The 26,783-nt window shown below is 53.4% G+C and overlaps 4 protein-coding genes and 1 long non-coding RNA gene across 13 annotated transcripts in view; 3 read left to right on the top strand and 2 right to left on the bottom strand.

Annotated features, from left to right (window-relative positions):
* LOC309648206 overlaps positions 1-26,783 on the bottom strand; it is an 80,262-nt gene that overhangs the window by 10,750 nt on the left and 42,729 nt on the right. The window lies entirely within an intron of this gene.
* Positions 1,638-6,243, bottom strand: S100A1 (S100 calcium binding protein A1). Of its 2 annotated transcripts, XM_082436485.1 has the most exons (4): positions 6,120-6,243; positions 5,045-5,103; positions 2,902-3,054; positions 1,638-1,943 (listed from the first exon to the last, which is right to left on the bottom strand). In XM_082436485.1, the coding sequence occupies exons 3-4, from the start codon at positions 3,040-3,042 to the stop codon at positions 1,800-1,802; spliced, it is 285 nt and encodes a 94-aa protein (XP_082292611.1). In that variant the 5' UTR covers positions 3,043-3,054; positions 5,045-5,103; positions 6,120-6,243; the 3' UTR covers positions 1,638-1,799. The 2 variants fall into 2 exon arrangements, with proteins under 2 accessions (XP_082292611.1, XP_082292610.1); XM_082436484.1 differs by lacking the exon at positions 6,120-6,243 and having other exon boundaries at positions 5,045-5,159.
* On the top strand, positions 5,984-14,692 carry S100A13 (S100 calcium binding protein A13). 2 transcript variants are annotated; one of them, XM_082436234.1, is made up of 3 exons: positions 5,984-6,101; positions 7,093-7,286; positions 14,468-14,692. In XM_082436234.1, the coding sequence occupies exons 2-3, from the start codon at positions 7,134-7,136 to the stop codon at positions 14,609-14,611; spliced, it is 297 nt and encodes a 98-aa protein (XP_082292360.1). In that variant the 5' UTR covers positions 5,984-6,101; positions 7,093-7,133; the 3' UTR covers positions 14,612-14,692. The 2 variants fall into 2 exon arrangements, with proteins under 2 accessions (XP_082292360.1, XP_082292361.1); XM_082436235.1 differs by lacking the exon at positions 5,984-6,101 and adding an exon at positions 6,624-6,931.
* On the top strand, positions 17,144-19,446 carry S100A14 (S100 calcium binding protein A14). The gene is made up of 4 exons (XM_082436366.1): positions 17,144-17,280; positions 17,696-17,803; positions 18,262-18,408; positions 18,632-19,446. The coding sequence occupies exons 2-4, from the start codon at positions 17,774-17,776 to the stop codon at positions 18,767-18,769; spliced, it is 315 nt and encodes a 104-aa protein (XP_082292492.1). The 5' UTR covers positions 17,144-17,280; positions 17,696-17,773; the 3' UTR covers positions 18,770-19,446.
* S100A16 (S100 calcium binding protein A16) lies at positions 20,499-26,547 on the top strand. 7 transcript variants are annotated; one of them, XM_082436406.1, is made up of 4 exons: positions 20,515-20,655; positions 20,996-21,085; positions 25,308-25,485; positions 25,800-26,547. In XM_082436406.1, the coding sequence occupies exons 3-4, from the start codon at positions 25,333-25,335 to the stop codon at positions 25,956-25,958; spliced, it is 312 nt and encodes a 103-aa protein (XP_082292532.1). In that variant the 5' UTR covers positions 20,515-20,655; positions 20,996-21,085; positions 25,308-25,332; the 3' UTR covers positions 25,959-26,547. The 7 variants fall into 7 exon arrangements, with proteins under 7 accessions (XP_082292528.1, XP_082292534.1, XP_082292532.1 ...); XM_082436404.1 differs by having other exon boundaries at positions 20,516-20,655; positions 25,304-25,485; XM_082436402.1 differs by lacking the exon at positions 20,996-21,085 and having other exon boundaries at positions 20,499-20,655; positions 25,304-25,485.

Here is a 26,783-nt window from a genome sequence, read left to right on the forward strand (position 1 = left end):
AGCAAAGGCCTGGTCTCTATTAAACGCAGCCCCCTCCCCCCCGCCCCGCCTAGGAAGGGGCGTGGCCAAGTGGCATAGCTCTGTTTATTTTTGGAAAATGGATTATTTTTTAAAGCTTTTAAAAAATATGTATTTATTTGGCAGCATTGGGTCTTAGTTGCAGCATGCGGGATCTTTAGTTGTGGCATATGAACTCTTAGTTGCAGCATGTGGGATCTAGTTCCCTGACCAGGGATTGAACCTGGGCCCCCTGCATTGAGAGTGCAGAGTCTTAGCCACTGGACCACCAGGGAAGTCCCTGCTCCTGGGTTTTAAGGGGGCTGCGGGTTAGTAATTTGGGTCGCTGGGGCTGATTCGGTCCCCCTGAAAAAGATGTTCGTATTTCCTGGCGCATCCCTCCACCCCTCAAGCTAAGGCAGACGGACTACAATTATTTATGCGGATGTTCCTCCGTCTCTCTCTCTCTTTTTTTTTTAATTAATTAATTTTATTATTTATTTTTGGCTGCGTTGGGTCTTTGTTGCTGCACGTGGGCTTTCTCTAGTTGTGTCGAACGGAGGCTACTCTTCCTTGCGGTGCACGGGCTTCTCACTGCAGTGGCTTCTCTTGTTGCAGAGCACGGGCTCTAGGCATGTGGGCTTCAGTAGTTGTGCACGCAGGCTCAGTAGTTGTGGCACGCAGGCTCAGTAGTTGTGGCACACAGGCTTAGTTGCTCCGCAGCATGTGGGATCTTCCTGGACCAGGGATGGAACCCGCGTCCCCTGCATTGGCAGGCGGATTCTTAACTACTGCGCCACCAGGGAAGTCCCTCCTTGGTCTCTCTTGTGGACCACTGGGCCCAGGTAATTGGCACTGGCTCTCCCCTCATCATTTGCCTTGGCCCCGGTCAGAGGGTTGCAGATTGCTACAAACGCCCCAGCCAAGGCCTGGGGGCCAGTGCTGGGTGCACACCTCTACTAGATCCTGCACCACTCACCACCACCCGTCCATATTTTCCTCTTCACTTCCCTCCCCAACTTGGCCTGAACATTGTTAAATAGTTATCTGGGGGGGACCTTTGCGTCCCTGCTCCCCCTTCCGTGTCCTCTCTCGCCATCTGCCATCCATGTGGATTTTGATGTAGACCTATGCGGGATTTTCATTATGGCTGGACACACAATAAAAGGCTCGCATGTTTGAAGAATGAGTGTATGAACACGTCTTCAACACCCCCCACCCCAATCACGTGCATCAGATCCTTTCATTTTCCTTCCTAGCATGTATGTGTGTATGTTTTGGCATCCTTACTGGACTTTACCTATGTGATGTTGAGGGTCGTGTTTGTTTTGCTCACTGCTGTGTCCCCAGTTCCCATAGGTTGTCTAGCACACGGTAGGTCTTCAGTACATATTCTTTGAAGGTTGAAGGGAAATTCTTCTGGCTTTATATCTGAGAAGCTGATGTCTCCTCCACTTCCAGCTGGGACATTGAACCCCAACCTTCCTGGGCCTTGAGCATTCCTTAAGTAGGAAGATGTAATGGCCCCTTGACCTCTCTCAAAATAAGATCCCTCCCCAAATAAGGCAGGTTGGGAGTGAGCAGCCTTCACTTCCCCACCCACTTCCATATCCCAAAGGAGACAGACAGCAGCTGGCGGCTGGTGAGAGAGGAGCCTTTAATGAAAGATGAGTTGCAGGCCTGGCCCACTACTCTTGCGCCCTTGTTGGTGGGGAGGGAAAAGTGGGGTGAGGGGGAAGCAGGGTGAAGGGGCAGGTATGGTAGGGTGGAGGCGAAGGGCGCTGCCCACTGGGGCCGTCTGCTCAACTGTTCTCCCAGAAGAAGTTGTTACAGGCCACTGTGAGGGCAGCTACCAGCACCACATACTCCTGGAAGTCCACCTCTCCATCTCCATTCTCATCTAACTCCTTCATCACCTTGTCCACAGCATCTGCATCCTTTTGGGCCTGTGGAGGGAGGAGACGGAGAGGTAGGTGTACAGGGAAATGAACAGCACTGAGTCAGGGGCATGGGGGCTGGTTGATTGGGGAGAAGGAGGCAGAGATGAGCAAGAGGGAGAACTACTTCTAATTATGGGACTCTTGCTGCCCTCCTCAAAACTAACAAAATACTTGTGGCTTCCTGTTGCCTACAGAATCAGCTCCTTAACAAGGCAGAATAATAAAAACAATTACCATATGTCGAGTGCCTACAATGTGAGAAGCACTACACTAGGAGCTTTACAAGCACTGTCTCATTTAATTCTAGCACAAATAGTATGAAGTAGCTTTCATTAGTCCCATTCTAGAGAAGAAACAAATTGACAGTCGGTGGTTAAGGAACATGCCCAAAGTCACACAGCTATTAAGTGGCAGCGCCAGAATTTGAACCCAGGTCTCATAAAATCTCAAGGCTGGTACACTTTCTACTGGCTTCTCTTCTGCATTCTTCAGTCCAGTCAAAACTACCGAGCACGCTCCATCTTCTTTCTCACATGCTCTTGTTCAGATACTGTACCTCCTCCTAAAATGTCTTCATTTACCCTAATAATCTTCCAGGGGCCTGAGTGCCACCTCTTTGGAGAAGCCGTCCACTTCAGTCAGGTTAATATTCTCCCATAATCCTTTCTGGCACCTCTGTTAAGGCCCCGGGTGCTTCCTGGTGTTCAAGGTTTACTTTCAAGTGTCAGTCCTTCCCTGCTAGACTGTGTGTTTTGTTATTGATGCATCTACACAGGGCCTAGCCCTTAACAGGTGATCAGTAAATCAGGGCATTTTGACTTGAACCCAGAGGAGTAGGGGAGTCTGGGAGAGGAAGGAGATGGTTGGGCTGAGCTGGGGTGGGGTGGGGAAGATGGCAGGGAGGTGCCCACTCTGTTCCCCCACCCCTCGCCCACTCCACCCTGTACCCCCACCCTGTGCTCACGTCCAGGAAGCCGGAGAGCTCCGTCTGCAGCAGCTCTTTCAGCTCCTTCTTGCTCAGCTTGTACTTGTCCCCCTCCTTGCCCGAGTGGGCGTGGAACACATTGATGAGAGTCTCCATTGCCGTCTCCAGCTCAGAGCCCATCTCGCAGCTCACCTACCCACGTCCCACCATGGAAGTGAGCTGGGGACCATGCCTGGGGTAGCTGGGGTTGGGGTAGGGGCCCACAGCTCAAAGAGCCATGAGATCGGAGCCCCACCATAACTGTTCAGACCTAAGTCTAGCCTCATTCTCTGTGCCCTTCAATCCACACCCCAGCCAGAGGGAGTCACGGCTTTGGGCATGGAGGTAGAACAGCTGGAGCTGGGCTGGCTCTAGAGGCCTGCAGTGGACTTTGCAGTGCTCCTGGCTGCCTGGATACTGAGGAGGGTGGGGCAGGCAGGTTGGGGTGGTCACAGGACCCGGCCTGGCTTCCTCTGGCTCTATTTTTACCCTGGACTTGCCTGCCCAGCACAGCCAAGATCTGCTGTTGGGGATGGTGGGCTGGGCTCCCCTCTATAGCCTTGGCTCTGCTGCCCACCCCGAGCAAGGAGTCAATCTGGTGCCCTTGGTCGGCCTGGTGGGTAGGGTGGCAGTCCGAGTGGGTGGCCCAAGGTTCATGGGGATGGGGCATCTCACTGCCTCTGAGTTTCTTGTCAGCAGACTGGGGGCCTCTCTTGGTCCTTCTACACTGTTCTCTCCTAAACATGTCACTTTGGCTTCCCTCCGTTACCTCTAGTTTGGTTCGTCTTGCTTCTCTGCAGATTCAGCCCTTCTACTGTGTGGTGGTGGAAAGGGAAAGAGGAATGTCTGAGCCTTTTCCTTGGAGCCAGGGCTCCCAGGGAGGGGGAGAGGACACTTGTGGGATCTTGTCCCTGCCACTCCCACCCCCAGGCCCAACTTGGGTGATGTGGGGACAGTGGCAGCAGGGAGAATGGGGCTGGTATGTGTTAGGGGAGATAAAGGCTGAGTGCATGAGGTCCTCTGAATCCAAGGGGCTGGGAGAGAGGAGGGGAAAAATGGAGGGGTCTGTTGAGGAGAAGGGACTGCCAAGCCAGGGGGTCTCTTTCCCTTGGCCTTGGAACGTCGGCCCCTCCACAGCCTCAGGGGGCAGCTCAGGTGTCTCAGATCAGGTGTCCCCATCCTTCCCCAGACCTGAGGGGCTGGACAATGGGCCCTGATCGGATGACATCCTAGCTCTTCAATGGGGCCCTTGTGAATGTCACCTGAACTCCGGACGTGAGAAGCGGTTGTCACAGAGACACGGGGGAGATGGAACCCAAGCTGGGGCTGATGGAGGGGATAAGCTGGGGGGCGGCTTGGGGGAGGGGGCGGAGGGACGGGTGCTGGTGGCTCAGTTATCAGCGCCATCCAGGAGAGGCACACAGAGGTTGCCTGGAGACCTCAAGCAGCCTGTGATTTTGCGTAGGGCCCATTCTGAGAGGACCTTGGCAGGGAGGGGGCAGACAGAAAAACAAAGGGAAAGAATGAGAGGAAAGAGGAGTGGAGAAACTGGGCCAAGAAAGAGGAGGAGGAGAAAGGGGAGGTCACGTGAAGGGAGAGTGGGAGTGGGTATAGTACCCTGTACCCTCGTGCCCCCTTCCTGGTATCACATGATTCATGCTCTGCCACCCCCGCCCCCCAACTTCCCTGGGACCTGAGCTCTTGGCAAGGCTGGGTGGGGTGGCAGAGAGACCAAGGCTGGCGGGGGGTGGGTGGGCAGAAGGAGCTGGTCCATCTGCTTTCTTATTCTTACACCGCTGGAAGCAAGGCGAGAGCTGGGTCTCCTCCCCAGCACCTGGGAGATGGAGGGAGCCTTGCGGGGGCACATGAGAGCTCTGCGGTAGGAGGGCCTGGTCTCCTGGAAACTCAGTGGCTGCGTTCCCCACTGGCTTCCTTATTCACTGAGCTCCCGGATCTCCCTCCGTCCTTCACTTGCCTCCCCTCACCACCTTCCAACCACTGTCTCCCCCAAATCCCGAGCTCCTCCCAGACCCTCAGGGCACCACAGTGCCATCCTCCCCAGACTTTTGGAGCCCTGCTGAAATCCCCTTTCCGCAAGGCTGGCCAGGGCAGGGACCCAGGGCAGATGGGGCAGGATACTCACTGTCAGCCTGGGAGCAGGTTCTGGACAGACAGACGAGGCTGCAAATGTGGCTACCGGAGCTGTGTGGGGAGACCTGTCTTCAGTCGTCCTTCCCCCGCCGACACCCCCCACTGGCTCCACCCCTTCACAGACAGACACCCAGTGGGGCAAGGGGCCAGGAGTGGACAGAGGCGCCCTCTGTCTCCCGGGCTGGAACAGGCTGTCCTGTGTCCTCTTCTCCAGCCTCCCCTGCCTCCCCCCACACTGGGTCCCAAAAGGCAGGGCCCAGGAGGAAGGGAGGTGGGAAAGGTCCTGGGAAGAAGGAACACTCAGAGGCCTTCTCGGCTCCCCCTGCCTCCCACAGTACTGGGTATGCTGCTAGGCCAGGAAGAGGTACACGCACCTGGCTGAGGGGCTCAGCGAGGGAACTTCTCAGTGAATAATTTAGTCTTGGGAGTCTCCCCGAGGGGTTTCAGCCTGAGACCCCACCGCGGGATTTCAATCCAGGGTCTCCTCTGTGGGGGGCTTGGCCTGGGTCCCCCTCTGTTTGTGGGGTCTCAGTCTGGATCCTCTGTAGGGGTCTAGAGCTGCAGGGTCCTTGGTGGGATCCCATTCTGAGGGGCCCTCTTGTGGTGTTTCTTAGGTGGGACCTCTCAGTGCCGAGCTCCCTCAGTTGATTCTTTGAATTTACAGTGGCCTCCCCACCCCCCAACATACATACTCCAGATCAGAGGGGGCGGGTGTAGTGGGGCAGCAGGCTCCCCGTGTTGGGAGGGATGGGACCCCAGGATGCCTGCTGAATGGGATCTGGCCAGGCAGCTCCAGGCGGGCCCTCCCCCTCACCAAGTGGAGGCTGCGGTGGGCTGCGTTGGGGGGGGGCGGGGCCAGGGTTCCAGGCCTGATTGCTTGGGGTGGGGAGGGCCGGGCGGGAGGCTTGACTGGGCGCTCCCCTCTCTTCAGAATGCACGACGGAAACTTGACACCTCCGGGCTTGGGAGGGGCTCTTTCCTCCCTCCAGGGACGCTTATAAACCTCAGCCCTAGGGCTCCTGCTCGCTGCATCCCATCTCCTTGCCCCGGTGAGTCGCAACCCTTACCTCTGGAGGGTGCCTGGGGAGCCTTTTTCCGCCCTGGGCTCCCAGGTCCCTACCCTGGAGCCGGCTCAGACTGGGATTCAGGAAATGGCTTTGGGAAATCCAGCAGCAGTCCTTGCAGAGGGCAGGGGGTGGGTGGGAAAAGGGAGGATGATTGGGCATGCCCCCTTGTCCCAGCCGTACCTCCCCCCGCCCCCGGCGCCCCTCCACTCCGGGCGCTGTGAGTGCCAGTACCAAGCCCCTCCTGGGCGCGGGCAGTCAGCGGAGCCCCATCCAGGACCCTGTCGCTGGGAGACGGGGGCGGGGAGGGCTATGGGGTCCTGGGCTCCGCAGTGTGCCCAGCTGCCCCCGAGGGGAGGGGCGAGCGGGACGACAGAGAGGCGGGGTCTGCCCAGACCGAGCCAACCCTGACCACAGCTGGGCATTTGCCAGACCCTGGCCTCTCTGCTGGGAAGAGCCGCCAGTGTGTGTGTGTGTGTGTGTGTGTGTGGGCGGGTGCAATGCAGGCGGGTGGAGACCCAGGTCCTTGCACAAACAAGCTTTGGAGACAAACAACCCCATGACCCTTTGAGGCCAGTTAAGCTCCAAGAAAGGACCCTTGGGACTGAACCCCACAGAGGGGCCACCAGACTGAGAGGACTCCAAAGAAGGACCCCAGACTGAAAGCCTGCTCCCAGACAGAGGGGTCTCCAGACTGAGGGACCACCACACAGGGGTCCCTGAGACACGGCCACTTCAAAAGGACCCCCAGACTGTGAGACCTAGAGAGGAAGGGGTTTCTGGAAGTGAACATTTCTTCCCCCACCTACACTGAGGTACCATTGCCTGGTCCCCTGCCCCAATCTCCATCCCTGCATCCCTGTCCCTTCCCTACTTCCCCTTGAGGCCTCCTCCAGGCAGAGGCTTGAGGTGGCAGCGCCAGGGCAGGGGCGCTCTGGCCTGTCCTGACTCTCTCTTTCTCTTCCCCCTCCTGCAGGTCAGCCCCGTGAGGACGTCAGCTCCAGCCCCAGGGTCCTAATGGCAGCCGAACCACTGACTGAGCTGGAGGCGGCCATTGAGACTGTGGTCACCACCTTCTTCACCTTTGCAGGGCAGGAGGGCCGGAAGGGCAGCCTCAGCATCAATGAGTTTAAGGAACTGGTCACTCAGCAGTTGCCTCACCTGCTCAAGGTAGGTGGGGGGTCTCTGGGTGTGAGGTTTTGGGAGCCAGTGGCTGTGGGACACTGTGTATACGAGGAGCTATTACTGAGCATGATAAGGTGACCACAGGTGTACTGTGGAGGGGGGTGTGGTGACTGCATGTGTAAATGGTTCTGGGTGTTCTTGCCTGGTGTGTTTGTGTGTATAGTTAGGTAATATTATGTCTGTGTGAGTGCGAGTGTTGTACTGGACTTTGTGCTCCCATCAGATCATGCTGTCGTGTTCTCGTGGTGTCTCTCTGTGCCTCTCTGGTCTCATTTCCCCAACGCAGGACTGGACCCAGAGCTGGCTTCCAGGAGATTCATAGACCATCAGAGCTAGAAGGAGGCCAAGAGAAAACACGGTCCAAATTCCTCACTTCACGTATACAGAAACCGAGGCCCAGCTATGGGAAAGGGTTTGTCAAAAATAAAAACACAGCCAAATTAATGGAGTCATAGAATCTCAGTATAGGAGGTCCCTGTAAGTGGTCTGTGATTATTCCCCACCCCCTCTGGGAATCCCCTCAATAATGCAACTGACAGGATCATTCTTTCTCTCTTATTCACAGGGTGGAGTAGGGATTTACATTTCATCCGCTCTGGGTTGGCACATCATCCCAGGCTGTAAACAGTTTCTTTTACATCCTTTCTGAAAATTCAAAGGCACATAAAAGTGTGTGAACATGGATTAGAAAAAAAAAACACAAACTAGTCTCTGAAATTCATAGTCTATCATTTGCAATATCTCCTACATCCTTAGACTTTTCCCTTCCTCTTCTCACAGGAAACTTCAGGCTCTGCCCTGAAAGTACAGCATTCCCTGTAGCCTTGTCAAATAATGACTGGTTTTTCTTCCAAATCCAACTCCCTCTGGGCCTTGACATGCAGATAGTGACCTGTTTGCTTTTCATTGCAACTTCCAGATCTTAGTTTCTTCTTCTTCTTCTTCTTCTTTTTTTGGCTGCACCCGCGCAGCTTGTGAGATTTTAGTTCCCCGACCAGGGGTTAAAACCCGGGCCCTCAGCAGTGAGAGCACACAGTCCTAACCACTGGACGGCCAGGGAATTCCCTCTTCTCCTTCCTAAGACACCCAGCTCCTTGGAAGCTCATATGTACCATGTGCCACCCTTCTAATTGCACACCTTATAGCTCTTCAGCTTCTGGCTTACTGTTTTTCTTCTCATCACTGCCACTGTCATTATCTTCAATATCCACACAGACAACTTATTCAACACCTGGGCCTTTCAGTTTCTTTTTCTTTGGCCGCGCTGCGTGGCATGTGGGATCTTAGTTCCCAGACAAGGGATCGAACCCACGCCCACTGCATTGGGAGCCTGGCATCGTAACCACTGGACCACCATGGAAGTCCCTGGGCCTTTCAGTTTCTTCAACTCCTTACTTTCAAAGGTTCTGTCTTCCTGCATCTCAGCATCCCTGCCCCTCCGCTCTGCTGCCCTGTCCATTCTTTAGATCTTGTCATTACCAATGCACCATCTCCATAATCTCAATTTCAGGCCTCTCTTTCTCTGTCTACCACCTCCTGTCATTCCAGTTCTGTTCCTCTATCTAGTTCCTCCACTCCACGACTTCCTGACTCCGCTGGGAACTTCAGTCTCTTGACCCTATCGCTTTTTCATCTTCCATCACCCTCCCTCGAGCCCTCATTTCCCTTCTTACTCAGCTGGGTTCTAAGGCTCACCACTGTAATCACTCGCTCAACTCCCTTGATTCTCTTTCTCTCTGTCCTAGTTATTTGGCAAAATCCCAACCCAGGTTAAATCCAACATTTCAGCTTCATTAGCTTGTTGGTGAAACCCACCGTTCTGTGTCTGCGCTTGTACAGCTGAATCTGGCTAGAGAAAAATGCACTGCCATGTTGTTGACTTGTCTCACTTTAAATCTATAACCACAGCCCCCAGTAGGACCCTTAGCAATGCCTGGCAATTCTTCGACATTTCCATAGTTAATTCATTTACCAGCTCTTTCAGATGATTATTTCACAACTTTTCCTTTCTCCTTAAACTCCAGTACCTCTTTTCATAGTCTCCCTCTCACTGAGAAGTTTTCTCACTGAGAAAAATAAAAGCCATCAGGAAACTTCTATATGCTTCCTCCCCCAAAACTACCAACCGATCAGCACATTGCCTGCCTTCCTTCCTGTTAATATGAATGATCTGTCTCTGCTGCTAAGGCCAGCCGCTCCATTGGTGCACTAAATCCCATCCCTTCTCACCTACTTAAAGACGTTACTCTTTCAATTCTTCCTCTTTTTAATTTTTATTTTTTAATCTTTTTTTAAAAAATTAATTAATTTATTTATTTTTGGCTGTGTTGGGTCTTTGTTTCTGTTCGAGGGCTTTCTCTAGTTGCGGGAAGTGGGGGCCACTCTTCATCGTGGTGCGTGGGCCTCTCACTATCGTGGCCTCTCTTTTTGCGGAGCACAGGCTCCAGATGCACAGGCTCAGTAGTTGTGGCGCACGGGCTTAGTTGCTCCACGGCATGTGGGATCTTCCCAGACCAGGGCTTGAACCCGTGTCCCCTGCATTGGCAGGCAGATTCTCAACCACTGCGCCACCAGGGAAGCCCCTCCTTTTTTTAAAAAATATTAATTAATTAATTAAATTTATTTTGGCTGCATTGGGTCCTCGTTGCTGCGCACGGGCTTTCTCTAGTTGCGCAGAGCAGGGGCTACTCCTCGTTGCGGTGTGCAGGCATCTCATTGCGGTGACTTCTCTTGTTGTGGAGCACGGGCTCTAGGCGCGTGGCCTTCAGTAGTTGTGGCACGTGGGCTTCGGTAGCTGTGGCATGCAGGCTCAGTAGTTGTGGCTCGCGGCTCTAGAGCGCAGGCTCAGTAGTTGTGGCGCACGGGCTTAGTTGCTCCACGGCATGTGGGATCTTCCCAGCCCAGGGCTCAAACCCGTGTCCCCTGCATTGTCAGGCGGATTCTTAACCACTGAGCCACCAGGAAAGCCCTCAATTCTTCCTCTAATCTCTTGCATCATCAAAATTTCCCTCTCTACTAGATTGTTCTGATCAGTTTACAAATATGCTGTACTGTCTCCCGTCTTAAAATAAAAGAAAACCTCCCTTGACCCTATAATTCCCTCCAGCTGTGCCTTACATCTCTGTTCCCCTTTGTAGTAAAACTCCTCAAAAGCAGTGAGAGTTACTTATACTCTCCACTTTGTGCTGTCTCTACTTTTCCTCTCCTGGTTCAGAATGCTCATCCCCCAGGTATCTGCTAGGCTTATTCCTCATTTGACAGATTTCTGCTCAGATGGCAAATCCTCAGCATGACCTTCCTTCACCACTGAGTACAGAGATCATCTCCTTGTGCTCTGTTCCTTTACCCTGGGCTATTTTCTTTCAGAACACTTCCTTCACAACTTAGCCTCCATTATACAATTTTACATTACCAAGAAGTAACATATAATTTCCTTCCTTTCCATGTAGGAAACATTCTTATTCCATGAAGGAAAGGAATCTGCTCACTGTTTTATCTCCAGCACTTAGTGTCTGACTCCTAGTTAGGTGCTCAATAAAATGCTGAGGGAATAAGTGAGATAGTAAAAAAGTTTAAAAGAAGTAAATGGGCTTCCCTGGTGGCACAGTGGTTGAGAATCTGCCTGCCAATGCAGGGGACACGGGTTCGAGCCCTGGTCTGGGAAGATCCCGCATGCCGCGGAGCAACTAGGCCTGTGAGCCACAACTACTGAGCCTGTGCGTCTGGAGCCTGTGCTCCGCAACAAGAGAGGCCGCGATAGTGAGAGGCCCGCGCATCGCGATGAAGAGTGGCCCCCGCTTGCCGCAACTAGAGAAAGCCCTCGCACAGAAACGAAGACCCAACACAGCCAAAAATAAATAATAAATAAATTAAAAAAAAAAAAAAAGAAGTAAAAATTGTTGAGTGAGTGAATGAATAAATGCATCTTACTTATGGTTCTACAAATAGCTTTTAAAAAATGTAACAATGCATATAGGCTGTTTTCCCAGTTTAAAAAATGGTGTACTGTATTCTAATATGTAGCTTAACACAAATTTATGTAGCCAGTCCTCTACTGATGAACATTTCTCTTGTGTTCACTTTTCCCTTTTGCAAATGTTGTTTATATCGATATATCTTTACATACTCAAGGGAAAATATTTATAGAATTAATGTCTGGCAGTATAAATATTAGGTCAAAAGGTTTGTTCTTAATTTTTATGGATATTATTAATTTGCCTCTCAACAAGTTTGTACTTGTTTTCATGGCCACCAGCAGTGCATGCGACTGCCTGTTTCCCACATCCTTGCCCAAAATGGGTCTTACTGAGCTTTTTTTAAATTTTATTTTTATAAATTTATTTATTTATTTTATTTTTGGCTGCATTGGGTCTTCTTGCTGGGTGCAGGCTTTCTCTAGTTGTGGCGAGCAGGGGCTACTCTTCATTGTGGTGCGCGGGCTTCTCATTGTGGTGGCTTCTCTTGTTGGAGCACGGGCTCTAGGCACGCGGGCTTCAGTAGTTGTGGCACATGGGGTCAGTAGTTGTGGCTCGTGGGCTGTAGAGCGCAGGCTCAGTAGTTGTGGTGCATGTGGCATGTGGGATCTTCCCTGACCAGGGCTCGAACCCACACCCCCTGCATTGGCAGGAGGATTCTTAACCACTGCACCACCAGGGAAGCCCTTACTGAGCTTTTAAATTTTGCCAATCTAATATGTGGAAATGGTGTCTTGTTCTGATTTACACTTCTTTAATTCTGAGTGAAATAGAACTTCAAAAAATATTTTTGATAGGCATATATATTGCCTTTTCTGTGAACTGCTTGTTTCTTTTATCAAAGAGTTTTTCTTTCCATATTGATTTATTATAGCTCTTTATAAATAAAGAAAATAGCCTTTGTCTATTATGTGCATTGCAAACATTTCCCCCTAATTTGCCCTTTGTCCTTCAAGTTTGTTTTTGGTCGTTTTTGCCATACAGAATATAAAAAATTTTTATGTAGTCAAATCTGTCAAACTTTTCCTGAATGGCTTCTGTGTTTTATGCCATGTTTAGAAAGGTCTTCCCCAGTTTAACTTATTAAAAAACTCCCAGACTTTATTTTATTATTAAAATTTTCTTACTGATGTTAAATACCCCACTTATTATTTATTCAATTCACATGTATATTTTGGGGCTCTTTATTCCGTTTCATTGATCTGTTTATTACTTATTTAGAAACATTCTCATTTAATTACTGTGGTTTTAAAATATGCTTTGGTAGCCTGTAGGGTTGGTTCTCCCTCATTATTGTTTTTTTTTCAGAATTTTACCAGTAGATCCCACATGTTGACTTTTCAAGAAGAATTTTAGTAACATTTAATCATATTAAAAAGAATCCTGTAAATATTTTAATTGGGATTATATAAAAATGTTATTTTAGGGAAAATTGACATCTTTACACTATTGAATCCTTCTCTGTAAAAAAAGTATGTTTTTCTATTTATTCTTGTTTTCTTTCATATCCTTCAGTTCAGTTTTCTTCACAAAAGCTTAATAGAGTCCTACATTTTTTCCTGAGTGCTTTATTTTATTTTTTACTATCTTAAGTGGGATCTTTCATATTATATTTTCGAACTGGTATTAGTTTTTGTGTATTAATATTGTTACCTGATACTTTATCATTTCTAATAGTTTTTTTGGGGAAGAAATACAGATTAGTGGGTAAGAGCATAAGCTCAGAGTCCGACAGTCTAGGTTCAAATGCAGGGTCTAGCTTGTCATCCCTGGTTAGTTGTTTAATCTTTCTGAGCCTTCATTTCTCATCTGTGAAATGGACTCATAATAATACTGTCCTTGTTGGATTGTTCTTGCATTTATTCAGTCAGTATTTATTGAGTGCCTACTACGTTCTGTTCTGACACTGTCCTAGGCTTTGGGTTATAGTGGTGAACAAGCCTCTGCTATGTGCCAGACATTCTCCCAGGCACTGGCATTATGGTGGTGAACAAGACGGACAAGGTCCCTGTGCTCAGGAGCCTTTCATTCTAGCAGATTATGAAGATTAAATGATGTAAAGCATGTAGGGTGTTCAGCATATGCTCAGAACAGTCAGCACTATTAAGTGCTTACACTTGTTGAAATGTTAACCTTTATCACTCTTTTGTTTTTTTCTAGGTATACAATTATATAATTGCTAATATAAGAGGTGAATTTGCATCTTCTTTCCCAACAATTTTACCTTTTATTTCTTTCTCTTGACTAATTGTATGTTTTCCCCCTCCGTGTGTTACACTGGGCATCTTTGCCTTCCACTGGCAATACTTATAGTATTTTATAAATAAGCATGATTGTAGCTTTAAAAAAAGTCTTGTTTAGCTCTTCTATAAATTAGCTTTGTGCCATCTATAGATTTGGCAAGCCTTCTCTGCCTTCATCCAAATGTTGATTCATATGTTTAGCATGAGCTCTGCCTGAGGCACCCTTGTCTGGTTTGACATGGATCCATTGTTCAACAGTCAACTTTCTGGTTGTGGTTACTTATCTGGCAACAAATCCTTTGATCATGATGGTCCAACTTAGAATATCCTTAGATTTCACAGTTCTGCTGGGAGAGACTTTGCCAAGGGCCCCCTAGGAAACCACATACCTTGTGTCCTTGCCATTCCTCTGATCTACCAGGCTAGTGACCCAACTGGAAGAATGAGAAGGCATTAGGATTATGCAAATGGGCAGCCAAGTGCTGTGAACTTCTCCAGCTTTCTGTAATGGAGGAGTGTGGCCTGAGAAGGCTCTGTGGGTGGTCAGAGTGAGTCAATGCCTACAAGGGCTCCCCGAGTGTCTTTGGGCTTATCCCAGGGCTGGCACAGCGGCGTGCTGGAGCCCACCCATACCTGCAGTTGAAGGCCCATTGTGTGCATCTCTTCTTCTCTCTGCGTTCAGTGACATCATGTTTATGGTTCCTAATCCGCCATGGTGGGTATATTTAGACCACAGCAAACACTATAAACAGGCTCCCCACTTCCCTCCTCTGCTTCCCCTTGGAGTTGGGCACCCGGGCAGTCCTGTGTTGGGGCTGCAGCTTCGTCCTGAAGGTTTGGGGCAGATCCTAGTGCTCTCTGAGGAAAGGGAGTGGCGATTGGCAATTCTTCCCTCCCTGTGTCAAAATCCTCGTTTCTAACCCCACTCTTCCCTGTGGTGTCTCCTCAGGATGTGGGCTCCTTAGATGAGAAGATGAAGAGCTTGGACGTGAATCAGGACTCAGAGCTCAAGTTCAACGAGTACTGGAGACTGATTGGGGAGCTGGCCAAGGAGATCAGGAAGGAGAAGGCCCTGGAGATCCGAAAGAAGTAAAGCCGGCTGGCCGGGATGGGGGTGGGCATGGCAGGGCTGGGCAGTACCCCACTCCCCACAAATAAAACTTTCTCCTTGAAACACAGATGTTTCTTTCTCACACCCACTCTGATGATTTCTTTTCTTGGGACTAGGGGATGGGAAAGCTCTGTCCCCACCTGAGGTTGGGTCCAAAAATTATGAGCTCCTTGAGGACCAGGAATGTTATTTATCTTCAGATACTCTGCAGCATCAGATCTTGTACAGGATAGGTGCTCAATAAATACATGGTTGATGAATCTTGGTTCCCACTTTCTTTTTTTTTTTTTTTTTAATAAATTTATTTATTTATTTGTTTGTTTTTACTTTTGGCTGTGTTGGGTCTTCGTTGCTGCACGGGCTTTCTCTAGTTGCGGTGAGCGAGGGCTACTCTTTGTTGCAGTGCGTGGGCTTCTCATTGCGGTGGCTTCTCTTGTTGCGGAGCACGGGCTCTAGGCACGCAGGCTTCAGTAATTGCAGCACGTGGGCTCAGTAGCTGTGGCTCACGGGCTCTAGAGCGCAGGCTCAGTAGTTGTGGTGCACGGGCTTAGTTGCTCCGCGGCATGTGGGATCTTCCCGGAGCAGGGCTCGAACCCGTGTCCCTTGCATTGGCAGGCAGATTCTTACCCAGTGCGCCACCAGGGAAGCCCGGTTCCCACTTTCTTATTCCTGGGGTTTGTGTCATTGGATGGTAATGACAGCAGTGAACATGTGTTGAGGGCTTGCTCTGTGCCAGGAACAGGGCTGAACATTTTCTTGTATTATTTTAGTTAATGCTCACAGCCCGTTGAGGTAGGTACTATTTTTAAGTCTTGTATTAAAGATAAGGAAACAGATTTTAGAGAGGTTAAGTCACAAAGACAAGAATAGGTAGAACTGGGTTGAAATTCCAGAGCCTCTGTAATGAACCGGGATCCTCTCTGGACGGGTGCTTGGGAACCCTGGACCCTCCTCTCCTCCCTCCTACCATAGCAGGGGTGAAGCAGAGGGATGAACACAGGGTTCTGGTTCGAGGACTGGGGTGAGGGTGGCGGTCACGCTGCAGGAAGCAGAACTTTAGGGCACCCAAGCGCTGCTCTCCCCATCCTTCTTGGTTGGAGGGGCATGTGGTTTGAACTGTCTGCCACCAGAGGGAGCAGGGGTGGGGCAGCCCAGCAGGCACTGCCTTCCAAGGACTGTCACTGCCTTCCTGTCAGGTGTCCATCATTTGAGGCAGCTATGAGTCCAGAGGAACATTTAGGCTGAGACAAGCTCCCCATCACACACCATGAAAAGGTCCTAGATTGAGACCTTCCATCTAAGTGCCCCTGGACTGAGAGACCTCAGAGGGACCGCCAGGCTGGGACTCTGAGGGTCCATTTGAGACATTCCTGAGGGGCTCACTCACAGTGAGAGACTCTAAGAGGGACCCCCAGACTGAGACATTAGAGACCTCAGGCTGAGACAGTCTTGGAGAAACCCTGAAATCGAGATAGCCTCAGAAGGGTCCCCAGATTGAGACCCCTCAGAAGAACTCTCAGAATAAGCTACTTTGGAAGGGCCCCCTCATTGAGACACTTACAGACACCCCAGTGGAGGCCAAAAGTACATAGGAGCCCTAGAAGGAGACCCGCAGAGGGGCACTGGGAGGTATGCTTTGATCTCAGAGTTTAGGAAAGGAGTCCAGGAACTCTGGCTCTCAGTACTGCCCCATCCTTTCCTGACCCACACAGACTCCCCTGCCTTCTCCCTTCCTCCTCCTCATCAGGTGGAGAAGGCCGCTGGGGTTGGGCTGAGTTCCCCCCAGACCTACAGTCCAGGATCCCTGGGATGTTATCCCGGGTGCTGGATTGGGGGGGCGGTGGGGAGGGCGGTTTGCCGTGGAGTCTCTGGGTTAGGGAAGGCATGGGATTCTGAGGGAGGGAGAAGCAGGTAGCCCAACCAGTTTGGAGAGGTTGTTCGCTGACAGATAACCCATCTGGGCCTCCCACACATGCATGCTGGCTTCGGGGAGCTGAAAGGACATCAGGACAACACTCAGTCTGCCCCCTTCACCGGGCTGCCCTTCTCTGGCTCCTTCCTCCCGACCCAAATTTCTGCCATTAGGACTCGGCAAGGCTGGGCAGGCTTGAGTGTCACTATCTAAATCGGCCTTGCGGGGAGGAATGTGTGTGTGTGACACATTAAAGTACTTCAACCCACGTGTCCCTCATTCCTTCAAGGCCACAAAACCCGCCTTGACCAGCCTCTGCTTCTCCTTCTTTCCTGGTGACTGACTCAGAGCCCCCTCAGAACCCTTTCCTGTCCTACATTTCCTCCAGGCCTTTCCTCCCAGGCTCCATGCCACAGTGTTTCCAAGTCCTCCCTCTCTCCCCCCACCAGCCTCCCCTCCCTATCTTCCCTGGACTCTGCCTGCTGGTCTGGGGCCAGGGGCATCCCAGACCCAGCTCTCCATGGTTCCCTCCTCGTGGCCGGGGTGCGGGCGGGCTCTCGGAGCTGCGGCCAATGGAGCTGGGGCCCCCGCGGGGCTGGCTCACAGCCCAGGCGGCTGCAGGAGCAGGGCTGGCTTCGGGAGGAGGCCCAGCCCCCTGCCTCCCCTCCCTTCCCCCAGGTATAAGAGCTGAGCTCAGGTGCACTGGCTCTTCCAGTCCTGTCTCAGCGGCTGCCAGCAGGTAAGGAGTCCCAGGGCTTTTCACCCAAAATGGGCTGTTCCCAGTCCAGAGGGCATGCTTAACCTATCCTACCCTAGTCTGCCAGGGGAGGGTCTGGGGGACCAGGCCCTGGAGGCTGGTGTGTATGTGTGTGTGTGTGTGTGTGTGTGTGTGTGTGTGTGTGTGGAACAGGGGTGGGGAGTTGGAAGGGGTGGGAGGAAGGAGGCTAAGGTGAGGCTCAAGGGATTCCCTCTAAATAGGTTGGCCTGGGGGCTGTGACCTTAGCTTTGGGAGCCTGGGCAGGGATGGGGCTTGTGTGGAGTTGGCTCTGACCCCCTGGGTGAGGCACAGAATATCTGGGGTGAGCCAAAGGGGATAGTTGAGAAAGAAATGCTGAGTTCTCTCCTTAGCTCAGCCTCCCCCCTCCTCTGAGCAGATCATGAGACATCAGATCCTCTGGGGCCGGCTGTAGGACGACAAAACTCTCAACAAAGGACCAAGTGCATTGAGCACCATGGGACAGTGTGGGTCAGCCAACGTGGAGGTGGGCCCATTCATTCCTGGCCTTTCTGTTCCCACTCTCCTCTCCTTCACCCTGAGGGTCTATGTCCCTCACTGACTTCTGCCCCCTCACCTTGGCCTTGCTCTGCACTCCAGACCCTGCCTGTGAGACCTGAACCCTCTCTGGTGCCCACACAGGGTGATGCAGATGGGCCCTCCCTGGAAGAGGATGCCTGGGTCTCATGCTGGGACCTGCCCTGCCTGGAGGCTGGGGGGAGGTGGGGAGGAAGCTTTGCCCAACACATGGCTCAGGGCAGAGGACAGTGGGGGTAAAGGGGCTGGATGCTGGACTTTGGAGTGGGCGAGGGCCCACGTGCCTGCCAGCTGTCTTGTGCCTGCCATCTGTCTTCTGCCCTGTTGGCTCTGCCCGGCTCCTGGGGAAGCAGGGTGTCATAGGATGGGTGGGGCCTCTGCAACATGGGTGATGTCTGTTGCCCTCAGGAAGCCCAGGAACTCAGTGATGTGGAGAGGGCCATCGAGACCCTGATCAAGAACTTCCACCAGTATTCGGTGGAGGGTGGGAAGGAGACGCTGACCCCCTCCGAGCTTCGGCACCTGGTCACCCAGCAGCTGCCCCACCTCATGCCGGTACTGAGGGAGTGGACCCCGCCCCAGGCAGTGCCCTGACTTCCCAAGCAAGTACTCCAAGACCCCACCCACACTGCCAAGGCCCCTGGTACTGGCAAACCCCAGCCCTTCCCCTTGTCAGTGCCAGGTAGGCTCAGGACCTGCTTTCTGCCCCTGGGCAGGGTGGAGTGGGAAGATTGGAAGGTGCTTCCTGGCTGAGCTGTGGTGTCTTCCCTCCTTTCAGAACAACTGTGGGCTGGAAGAGAAAATTGCCAACTTGGGCAGCTGTAACGACTCTAAACTGGAGTTCGGGACTTTCTGGGAGCTGATTGGAGAAGCAGCCAAGAGTGTGAAGCTGGAGAGCCCTGTCCCGGGGAGTTGAAAACCTTCCCCTGGAATTCTGCGGTGGGGGGATATTGGGGAAAGGGGGCCTCCAGAGCCTGGGGGGCCTGGAAATAAAACTCCTCTCTCCACCACCCCCGCACTATTCCCCAGCCCCCCACCCCCACCCCACTGTCTCACCTCTGCAAGGTTCAGGTTCATAATGGCCCTTCCTGGGGCCTCTGTGTACTTCATTCCTGGGAGCTCCATGGAGCTAATGGGTCCAGGGGTCCCCACCTGGGGGAGGCTCAGGGGGTGGTTGGGGCCAGGGATGTATTGGAAGGCTGCTGGAGGGTTGAGGATGCTGTAAGGGCCAAGTCATTTAGTAGTGGGGGAAGGGCAGAGAGGAGCTGAGCTATGGGAACTGATTTGAAGGGGGTGGAAGTAGGAATGGATATTCGGTACTAAAAAGGGTCTCTACGAACCTACCCCTCCTAATCTCTTCCCCAACCCAAACTGTCTGTCCAGTGCTGTCCCTCCCTGCCCCCAGCTCTGCCCCAGCCTCCTCTCAGGACTCTGTCTCCCTGGCTTAGGGCAGGGGAAGAGAGAGAGCAGGGTGGGGGAGAGGTTGAGGAGGGTGACTTTTGGGAGTAAGAGGACCAGCTGGGTGCTTGGGCATTTACAGAATGATGGTTGTTTTGTATCATTTGATTAATAAAGAAGATGGAAAAAATGAAAGACGTTGTCTTGACTGAACCCCACCCCCACCCCAAGGGTCCGTGGGTGAGGAGTTGGGGTGAATGGCAGAGTCATTAGGTGGCACGGTACCTGTGGGGCTGCAGTGGTCGGCAGTGGAGGTGAATAGGGGCCTCACGTTCCCCCGTGGATTTGGGTTGAGGATGGCACAAGGCCTAAAATGTGGGAGACCTGGTTCTCTCTGAGAGACAGGCTGTACTTTGCCAGGGACCCGGCCCTCTGACAGGACAGGAGGGCGTGTGTGCACATGTGGGGAGAAGAATATGAACCCAGGTGTGCCTGGCTGACTGGTAGCAGGGGAAATGTGAGGCCGAGAAACAGGCTGACCAACCTGGGTTTGAATCCCAGCTCTGCCACGTACTATCTTTGGAACTTGGGGCATATTCTCAGAGTATCAGTTTCCTCATCTGTAAAATGGGGATCGGACACATGATGTAAAGTACTTAGCAGAGAGCCTGACACAGAGTGAGAGCCAGTGAGCGGAAGTCACTGGAGTGGGGGGATGGGTCACTTCTGGCATCAGCTGTTGCCTCTGGGACATCAAACTGGCCAGTTTCCTTGGGTATCTTGGAGAAGGGGTAGAGGGGTGTTTCCAGAGGAATCCTCTGCTGCACACAAGAGGTTCTAGGGATGGGTGCACTGGAGGTGGAAGACAAGGAGCCACGCTCTGGGCCCTTTTGACTGTAGCCCATGGAAATCCGGCATTACTCCTGAAATCCCAACAGCAAGGAAATTTAAGTGGCCAGCCACGCTGGCCTGGAATACTAACTGAATTTGTCTGTTAGGGGGTCCCTGAAACGGGGCTCCCAGTGACCCAGGTGAGAAGGGCAGGTGACAGTCTTTCCCTTCCTTTCTCAAAGTTGTAAATTCTGTTCAGGCCCTGCGGGGTTAGGAGGGTGGGGTTGGGGGAGCGCCAGCTTGCACCACTCCCTCTGGGGTGGGGGGCGGAAGGGTGTTTAAAAAAGGTGTGTATCCCTTTAACATGGGCCCAACCCCAGGGCCAAGTAAGTCAAGAGGGAGCTCAGACCCTACCTCCCCACTGAGCCAGCTCCTCCAGGCAGGGCCGGGAGGGAGTGGGACAGATTCTGGGAGTGCAGCGGGGAGGAGTCCTGGCTGGCTGAGGGCGTAGCTACTTGGCAGTGCCAGAGCCCAGGTTCCAGAGCCCCGCAGGAGAGGAGGTGGACCAAGAAGGTAGGTGAGCACTCCAGGCCCGTCCTGGGAGGTCTGGGGCTGCCGGAGGGGCCCTGCAGGCTGGGGAGGCCCGGACAAAGGGCAGTGAAGGGGGCCTGGGGAGGGGGGCCTGCAGAGACTGAGCAGGAAGGTTTTGTCAATTGTTAACTTTTCCAAAAGGCCAGTTTGGGAATGGAGCGTTCTGGTGGGCTTGGGGGTTGGAGAGGTCTTCAGAGGAGTGGATGGGGTGGCAAGACCCCCTCCCCAGCCCAGCAGCTGACCGGGTTCCTCTCCCAGGGCTGGGCCACCGGGCAGAGTGTTCAGAAGCTTTGCCCTCAGCTGCTCCGATTTTCCCCAACAGAAAAACGGCAGATGTGTTTGGTGGAGGTTGGGGAGTAGCTAGACCCTGGACACAGGCCTCGCTGGGCGCTGGGGGCTGTGTCCGGGAGAGGTAATGGGGTCCAGGAGAAGCCAGGGAGGGCCCAGAGAGCCTGAGAGCAGCCCGAGGAGGGGAGGCAGGGGCCTGGGTTGCTTCTCTCCACCTCTCAACTCAGGCAGGTGCCGGACGCCGGCCCCAAGTGCTCTGGGAGCTGTTCCTTGGGAGGGGCGATGGGGCCCGGGAGGAACCTGGGTGAGGCCCCCTGGAGCCTGAACTCCAGGAGAGGGGCCCGGAAACTGGGCAGCTTCTCCTCTACCTCAAGACCCAGGCAGGTTCTGGCTTGACTTGCTTTGCTTAGTGGAGCCCCCTGCCCTGTAGAGCATTTCCCCTGCCTGGCCCTGCTCCCTGTCCGGGTCGGAGGGGGTGAGGGCTGGTGTGCTTGGAGACCCATGACGGAGTCCTGGAGTGCTGGTGAGCACGAGCTCAGACTTTCCCCATCGACTAGAAAAGAGCTCTCTGGGTGTTGGTGAGGCCAGGGGCAGGTGTGTGTGTGTGTGTGTGTGTGTGCGCGCGCGCGTGTGCGTGTGTCTGTGTCCGTGTCCACACCAAACTCCTCCAACTTCACTTGTCTGGAAAAAAATTTCTGAGGAACAGTCTTCTTCCTCCAGCTACGTATTCTGAAAGCAGAAGAGTTTGGAAGGTAGGTGGGTCACCCAAGCAGAGGGGATCAGAAATAGCAGAATTCCTTGCTCATTGTGATTGTGTACATTTGTGTGGATTAGATGCAGTGAGTCCTGTGAGGGTGGGGCTGGGGGGTAGGCAGGGACACTTGTGTGAGATACTAGCCTCTGGAACTGGGAAAAGAGCAGGAGAAGAGGGAACACAGAACGGAGCTGGAGAGGCTGGAGAGGTTAATTTGAAACAACCTTGCAAATTGAGTAAAGCATTACCAGCCCAGTGTAGATTGTGCCTTCCCTGTGTATTGCAGGCAGCTGGGGCAAATGAGTGAATTAAGTAGGAAATGAATGAGAGAGTAAGCAAGTGAATGGTGGATAAATGAGTGAACAAATTCAAGGTAGATGAAAGGAATGCAGAGAATGCCAAATTGAGGCTTGAGAGTGGCCTAGGCTCTAGAGGAGAGGTGACTAGGAGGGATAGGAGTCCAGGGACATATCCCAACACTTGGGAACAATTTAAGACTCAAGAAGTGTGTGTGGAGGTGGGAAGAGGAGGTGAGTTTTAGAGGGTGTGGTGGATGTTCAGGGCTCCACACGGAAAGGGACTGGGGAGTTGAAGAGATGGAGGGTGAAGAGGAGGCACTTGGAGGGGTGGGGCCCAGCACCTGGGGGTGGGAGGGTGGGGCTGGAGTGGCTGAGACCCAGGAGCATGGTGTCAGGGCAATTTGGGCTTTTGGAGAAGTCAGCAAGCTGGGCTGAGGTGGGCGGGGTGGGGGCCTCTTGGTTGCTCAGTGATGAATCAGCCAAGGTGAAGACAATGAGAACATTGCAGGAGGGATGGGGGCCCCAGGTGAGAGGGTCCTTTGGAGGACGAGTCCCTCCATTCTCATTTTTTTGGAAGGCTCCAGTGTACTGTCCACCCCCCCCCCCCCCCCCCCCCACCCTCAGGCCAGGATCAACCTGTGGCAAAGTCAATGCAGGAGTTACCTCTTGCCCCACCCTTCCCAGGGAGGGGCTGATGGGATGGCCCACCACCTCCCCTCCCCCCAACCACATGCCTGGGGACCCTCTGGCCTGGTTTGGTGGGAGGACTGGGCAGGCAGGAGGGGCAGGTGACCTTGGCATGGGTGTGGTGGCAGAGCCTGTCTCCTGACCCCCAGGGAAGGGAAGGAGAAAGAAGGTAATGACACCTGACTCTTCCCCTCGAACACCTTTCCTTCGGAAAAAGCTTCAGAAAAGCATTTGTCCAAATTGTTAACTCCAGCATTGTCCATTTGGCTAGAAGGAGGTGGGGTGGGGACTACTGGGAGGCCTGGGAGCTGAAGCGCAGCTCTCTGGGGCGACTGTGTACCTGACAGCAGGTGCCGAGATGTCTCCTGGGAGCTCACCTGTGTCTTGCCAGGTAGAGGCTGAGGCATGGTATCAAGGAAGGGCAGGACTGGGCTCCAAGATGGCAGGTGGGGGGAGGGGAGTGCTGGGCCATGGGGAGAGGGACAGAGACACACTGCCCCCCAAACCCATTTCTTATCCTTTCCTCTCCCTGACTGTTTCCCACAGGATTCCTCACTTGGGGAACAAGGTCTGGAATGGTGAAAGTGGGGGATTCTCTGAACTTTCTCCCCACTCCCAAGGCTGGTTGGGAGTAGGGCATGACACAATCCTTGCTGACATGGGTGCAGCTTTCGGAATCCCCAGGAATGCTGGTCGTAGGCCTGGGCAACTGCCCACCCAAGGGCAGCAGGGCAGACAGTTCATGGATTGAAACATTTTTGTCTCACTTGTGAATGTTAGAGCATTTGTATGAAAGTCTTACAAAGGTATAAACATTGAACCACACAATTACACACAATAAATAAAGAGTACTGGAAAAAAAAAAAAAGGTTTCCTACAGCCCTGGTTCCATACTTCATTCTTGCGGCCACAGACCAGAGCGGTCAGGTGGACGAGGCAGGGGAGAGAAGGGTAGGATTCCTGGTCAGAGTTGCCCTAGCCTGACCCCTCTCCCTCTCAACTCTCCTTCCTTCCTGCATCCTGGCTTAGTCCTTCTGGGTCTCACCCTTCCTCCAGAAGAAGTTTAGTAAAAGAAAAATCTTCGAAGGGTGGTCAGGGGCCTTGGATACCTGGTATCAGGGCTGGCAGGAGGTGGAATATTTATAGAGCATCTACCTTGAGCAAAGCATTGGGCCAGGCCACGTGGGCGAGAGGAGACGCAGAGATTAAAAGCAGGGAGGTTGTATATCTAGGATTTTAAAAAGTGGTCCCAAAGTCTCCCAGTCCTAACACAATGGCTGTGTATAAGAAACACTATCCTTGTTTCCAGGAAGGTCTGGTGTCTGGGGAGAGATGATCCAGGAAGAGACTGCAGTCACAGCAGCTAGTGGGCCCAGCCAAGGATGGCTGAGAGTCTGTGGGAGCCAGGGGAGGAGGACCAGAGGGCAAGGGTCAGGGCAGTCTTCCCTGGAGGTGCGGTTTGGGCAGGCTTCAGCTAGGTGGAGAGGGCAGGGCAATGGGCACAGGAGGAGGGATGGATGGCCAAGAGGGGGATTAGAAAGCAGGTGGCAGGGGCAGGGGCTGCGGTGGGGCTCGGAGAAGCAGACTTCCCTTCCATATCGAAACATGGGATGCCCTGGTGGCGGTGTCCACCTTCCCTTGCCAAGACCCAATGGGCAAGGCAGCTGCAACTCATTCCTGGGCTTGGGGGCGGGAAGGGAGGCTCATTTGCCAGGGTTCACTTGGGGGGGCTCTGGGCATGGGCGGCGACTCACAGAGTAGATCCGCCTGTTCCCCTCATATCCTGTTATTCAGTAGGCTGTATCCGCTTGCAATGTGAGTGCCTTTTGTCCTGGGGCGAGGGGCTGATGTGTGTAGCCTCTGGCTGGCTGTGGAGGCTCCATCTTCAGCTGTCTCCAGCTGGGGCTGAACTGTCGGGCTCCTCCTTAGGTAATAGGGTGGGGAGGGGCCCTTGTATCCTGCTGTATATTTCGGGGTGGGTATGAGGGAGGTTAGGCTAGCCGGGGCTGGCTGGGGGCCTGCACAAAGCCTCACTTGATGGATCAGGACATTGTCTTTTATCAGAGAAGGGCAGCCATGGCCTGAGACCCTGGACGCACTGTCCTGGAGCCTGGCGGGAAGGACTGGGGAGAGCCTAGGTCCCCGCCTCCTGCTTTGTTGCCTGGGTCAGGGGTCTCGGCCAACCCTGGGGGTGGGGGACGTGGCCCATCCTAGCAGTTTCTATCTGTGCTTGTCCCCGGGCCAGGGACTCTGGGTGGGCCAGGTATGGAGAAGGCGGAAGGATGGGCACTGGCTCTCATCCTCTTCCCACGGAGCCTCTTGTTCTCTCTGGGGCTCTGACAAGCTCAGTGCCTGGGGCTGGGGAAGTGCCTGGAAAACCTGTTGAGGCGGTTGAGCTGGGGAGCACCTGGAGGAGAGGAGACACATAGTTGTCATTCCAGGCCCACCCTGGGTTCCCCTTTCCCTGCTTACTTCCTCCTGAGGACCAGCCAGCCTGGGGGGCCAGAGGCCCAGGGGGTGGGGCCAGCGGGAGGACAGGGGCAGAGAGACGAAGGAGCAGGTGTGGCCTGTGGGGTCTCCTCACCTCCCCTCATCCTGGCAGCCAGGCCCTGCGAGGTGTGAGGTGGTGAGATGGCGGACTCCTACACGGAGCTGGAGAAGGCGGTGGTCGTCCTGGTGGAAAACTTCTACAAATACGTGTCCAAGAACAGCCTGGCCAAGAACAAGATCAGCAAGAGCAGCTTCCGGAAGATGCTTCAGAAGGAGCTCAACCATATGCTGACGGTGAGGTCCCCCCACCCAAGGGCCTGGCCTCTCCACGCCCCTACCCCACCCAGCTCCTGAAGCTCTTGTCCTCTCTGGGTTTCCTTCCCCACTGCCACTTCTGTCCTTTCAGAGTTATCCCCCCAAAACCAGGGGTCTCCACCCCGCCCAGCCCTCTGTCCTCAGGGTGCCCAGGCCTGAGCCAGTGACGGCTCTGTTCCCATCTTCCAAGGGCAGCAGCAGCCCAGGCCAGACCCTGGACTCTGCCTAGGGTCCTTCCTGGGGCCTCTGTAGAGCTGCCACCTCAGTATTGCTGACCTTCAATTCCTTGCCAGGACACGGGGAACCGAAGGGCTGCTGACAAGCTCATCCAGAACCTGGACGCCAACCATGACGGGTGCATCAGCTTCGACGAGTACTGGAACTTGATAGGCGGCATCACTAGCCCCATCGCCAACCTTATCCGCCAGCAGGAGCAGCAGAGCAGCAGCTAGAGGACCCTCCCACCGTCCCCTCCCCCGATGCTCTTCCTAGACTCCCTCCTCAGCCTCCTCTGCCCACCCAGACCCCTGTCCTCTCTTCTCCCTCTAGACCTTCTCCTGACCGTTGCTGAACAGGGCAAGGGGGGACGTCAGGGCCCCTTTGTGAGTGTCTCAGTCTGGGGGTGTCTCCCTGAGGGTCTCAGTCCCTGGAGCCAGCAGACCCTGGGGCCCCTCTGTGACAGTGCTGTATGGGGACCCAAGAGTTTCCCCACCTGTTCAGTCCATCTACCCTTCTGACCTCTGATGTTCCTGCCTGATTCCAGGTCTCTCCTGACCTTAGAGGTCAGCTTGCTGCTTCAGGTCTCCCCGCTCCTGGCAACACTAGCAGAGACTTCTCTCTCCCCTTTCCCTCAGCCCCTCTGCTGGGTAGAGGAGACTTCCAGGGATTGCCCTCTAGCTGCCTCTGGGTCTGGGAACAGGGTTGAGCCCCCTCCCTCCTGAGCCACTGAAATGGGCAACAAAGGCTGGATTTGGAGTTTGTGTCCCCCTCACCCAGTCCCTTTGTAATGTTCATTAAAACCTTTCCACTCCTTAGAACTTCCTCATGCCTTGGTGATCTTTGCCATGGGCCCCGATGCAAGGGGGTGGCAAGGGGAAATCTCACCGAGAGGGCAGAGCAAGAAAGAAGTAGAACTCTGGGATCCCAGCTGGTGCTGTTAGCCCTGGGTCAGCAGCTACTTCCCTCCTCCATGAAGGGCCAAAGGCCACACGTGTCATCACCTCTGGTCCCTCATAGACCAAACTCAACTCACATTCAACTTCTGGGCACACAGTGTA

This window comes from Balaenoptera physalus (assembly GCF_965194825.1).
Source record: "Balaenoptera physalus genome assembly, chromosome: 1".
NCBI lineage: Eukaryota > Metazoa > Chordata > Mammalia > Artiodactyla > Balaenopteridae > Balaenoptera > Balaenoptera physalus.

Bases quoted from the DNA above. Each gene is read 5' to 3' on its own strand.
- S100A13 (XM_082436234.1), top strand. From the start codon at position 7,134: ATGGCAGCCGAACCACTGACTGAGCTGGAGGCGGCCATTGAGACTGTG. The intron at 7,287-14,467 runs GTAGGTGGGGGG...GTGTCTCCTCAG, and splicing joins AGTTGCCTCACCTGCTCAAG to GATGTGGGCTCCTTAGATGA.
- S100A1 (XM_082436485.1), bottom strand. From the start codon at position 3,042: ATGGGCTCTGAGCTGGAGACGGCAATGGAGACTCTCATCAATGTGTTC. The intron at 1,944-2,901 runs GTGAGCACAGGG...CTCCCTCCACAG, and splicing joins AGCTCTCCGGCTTCCTGGAC to GCCCAAAAGGATGCAGATGC.
- S100A14 (XM_082436366.1), top strand. From the start codon at position 17,774: ATGGGACAGTGTGGGTCAGCCAACGTGGAG. The intron at 17,804-18,261 runs GTGGGCCCATTC...TGTTGCCCTCAG, and splicing joins GTGGGTCAGCCAACGTGGAG to GAAGCCCAGGAACTCAGTGA. The intron at 18,409-18,631 runs GTACTGAGGGAG...CCCTCCTTTCAG, and splicing joins AGCTGCCCCACCTCATGCCG to AACAACTGTGGGCTGGAAGA.
- S100A16 (XM_082436402.1), top strand. From the start codon at position 25,333: ATGGCGGACTCCTACACGGAGCTGGAGAAGGCGGTGGTCGTCCTGGTG. The intron at 25,486-25,799 runs GTGAGGTCCCCC...ATTCCTTGCCAG, and splicing joins AGCTCAACCATATGCTGACG to GACACGGGGAACCGAAGGGC.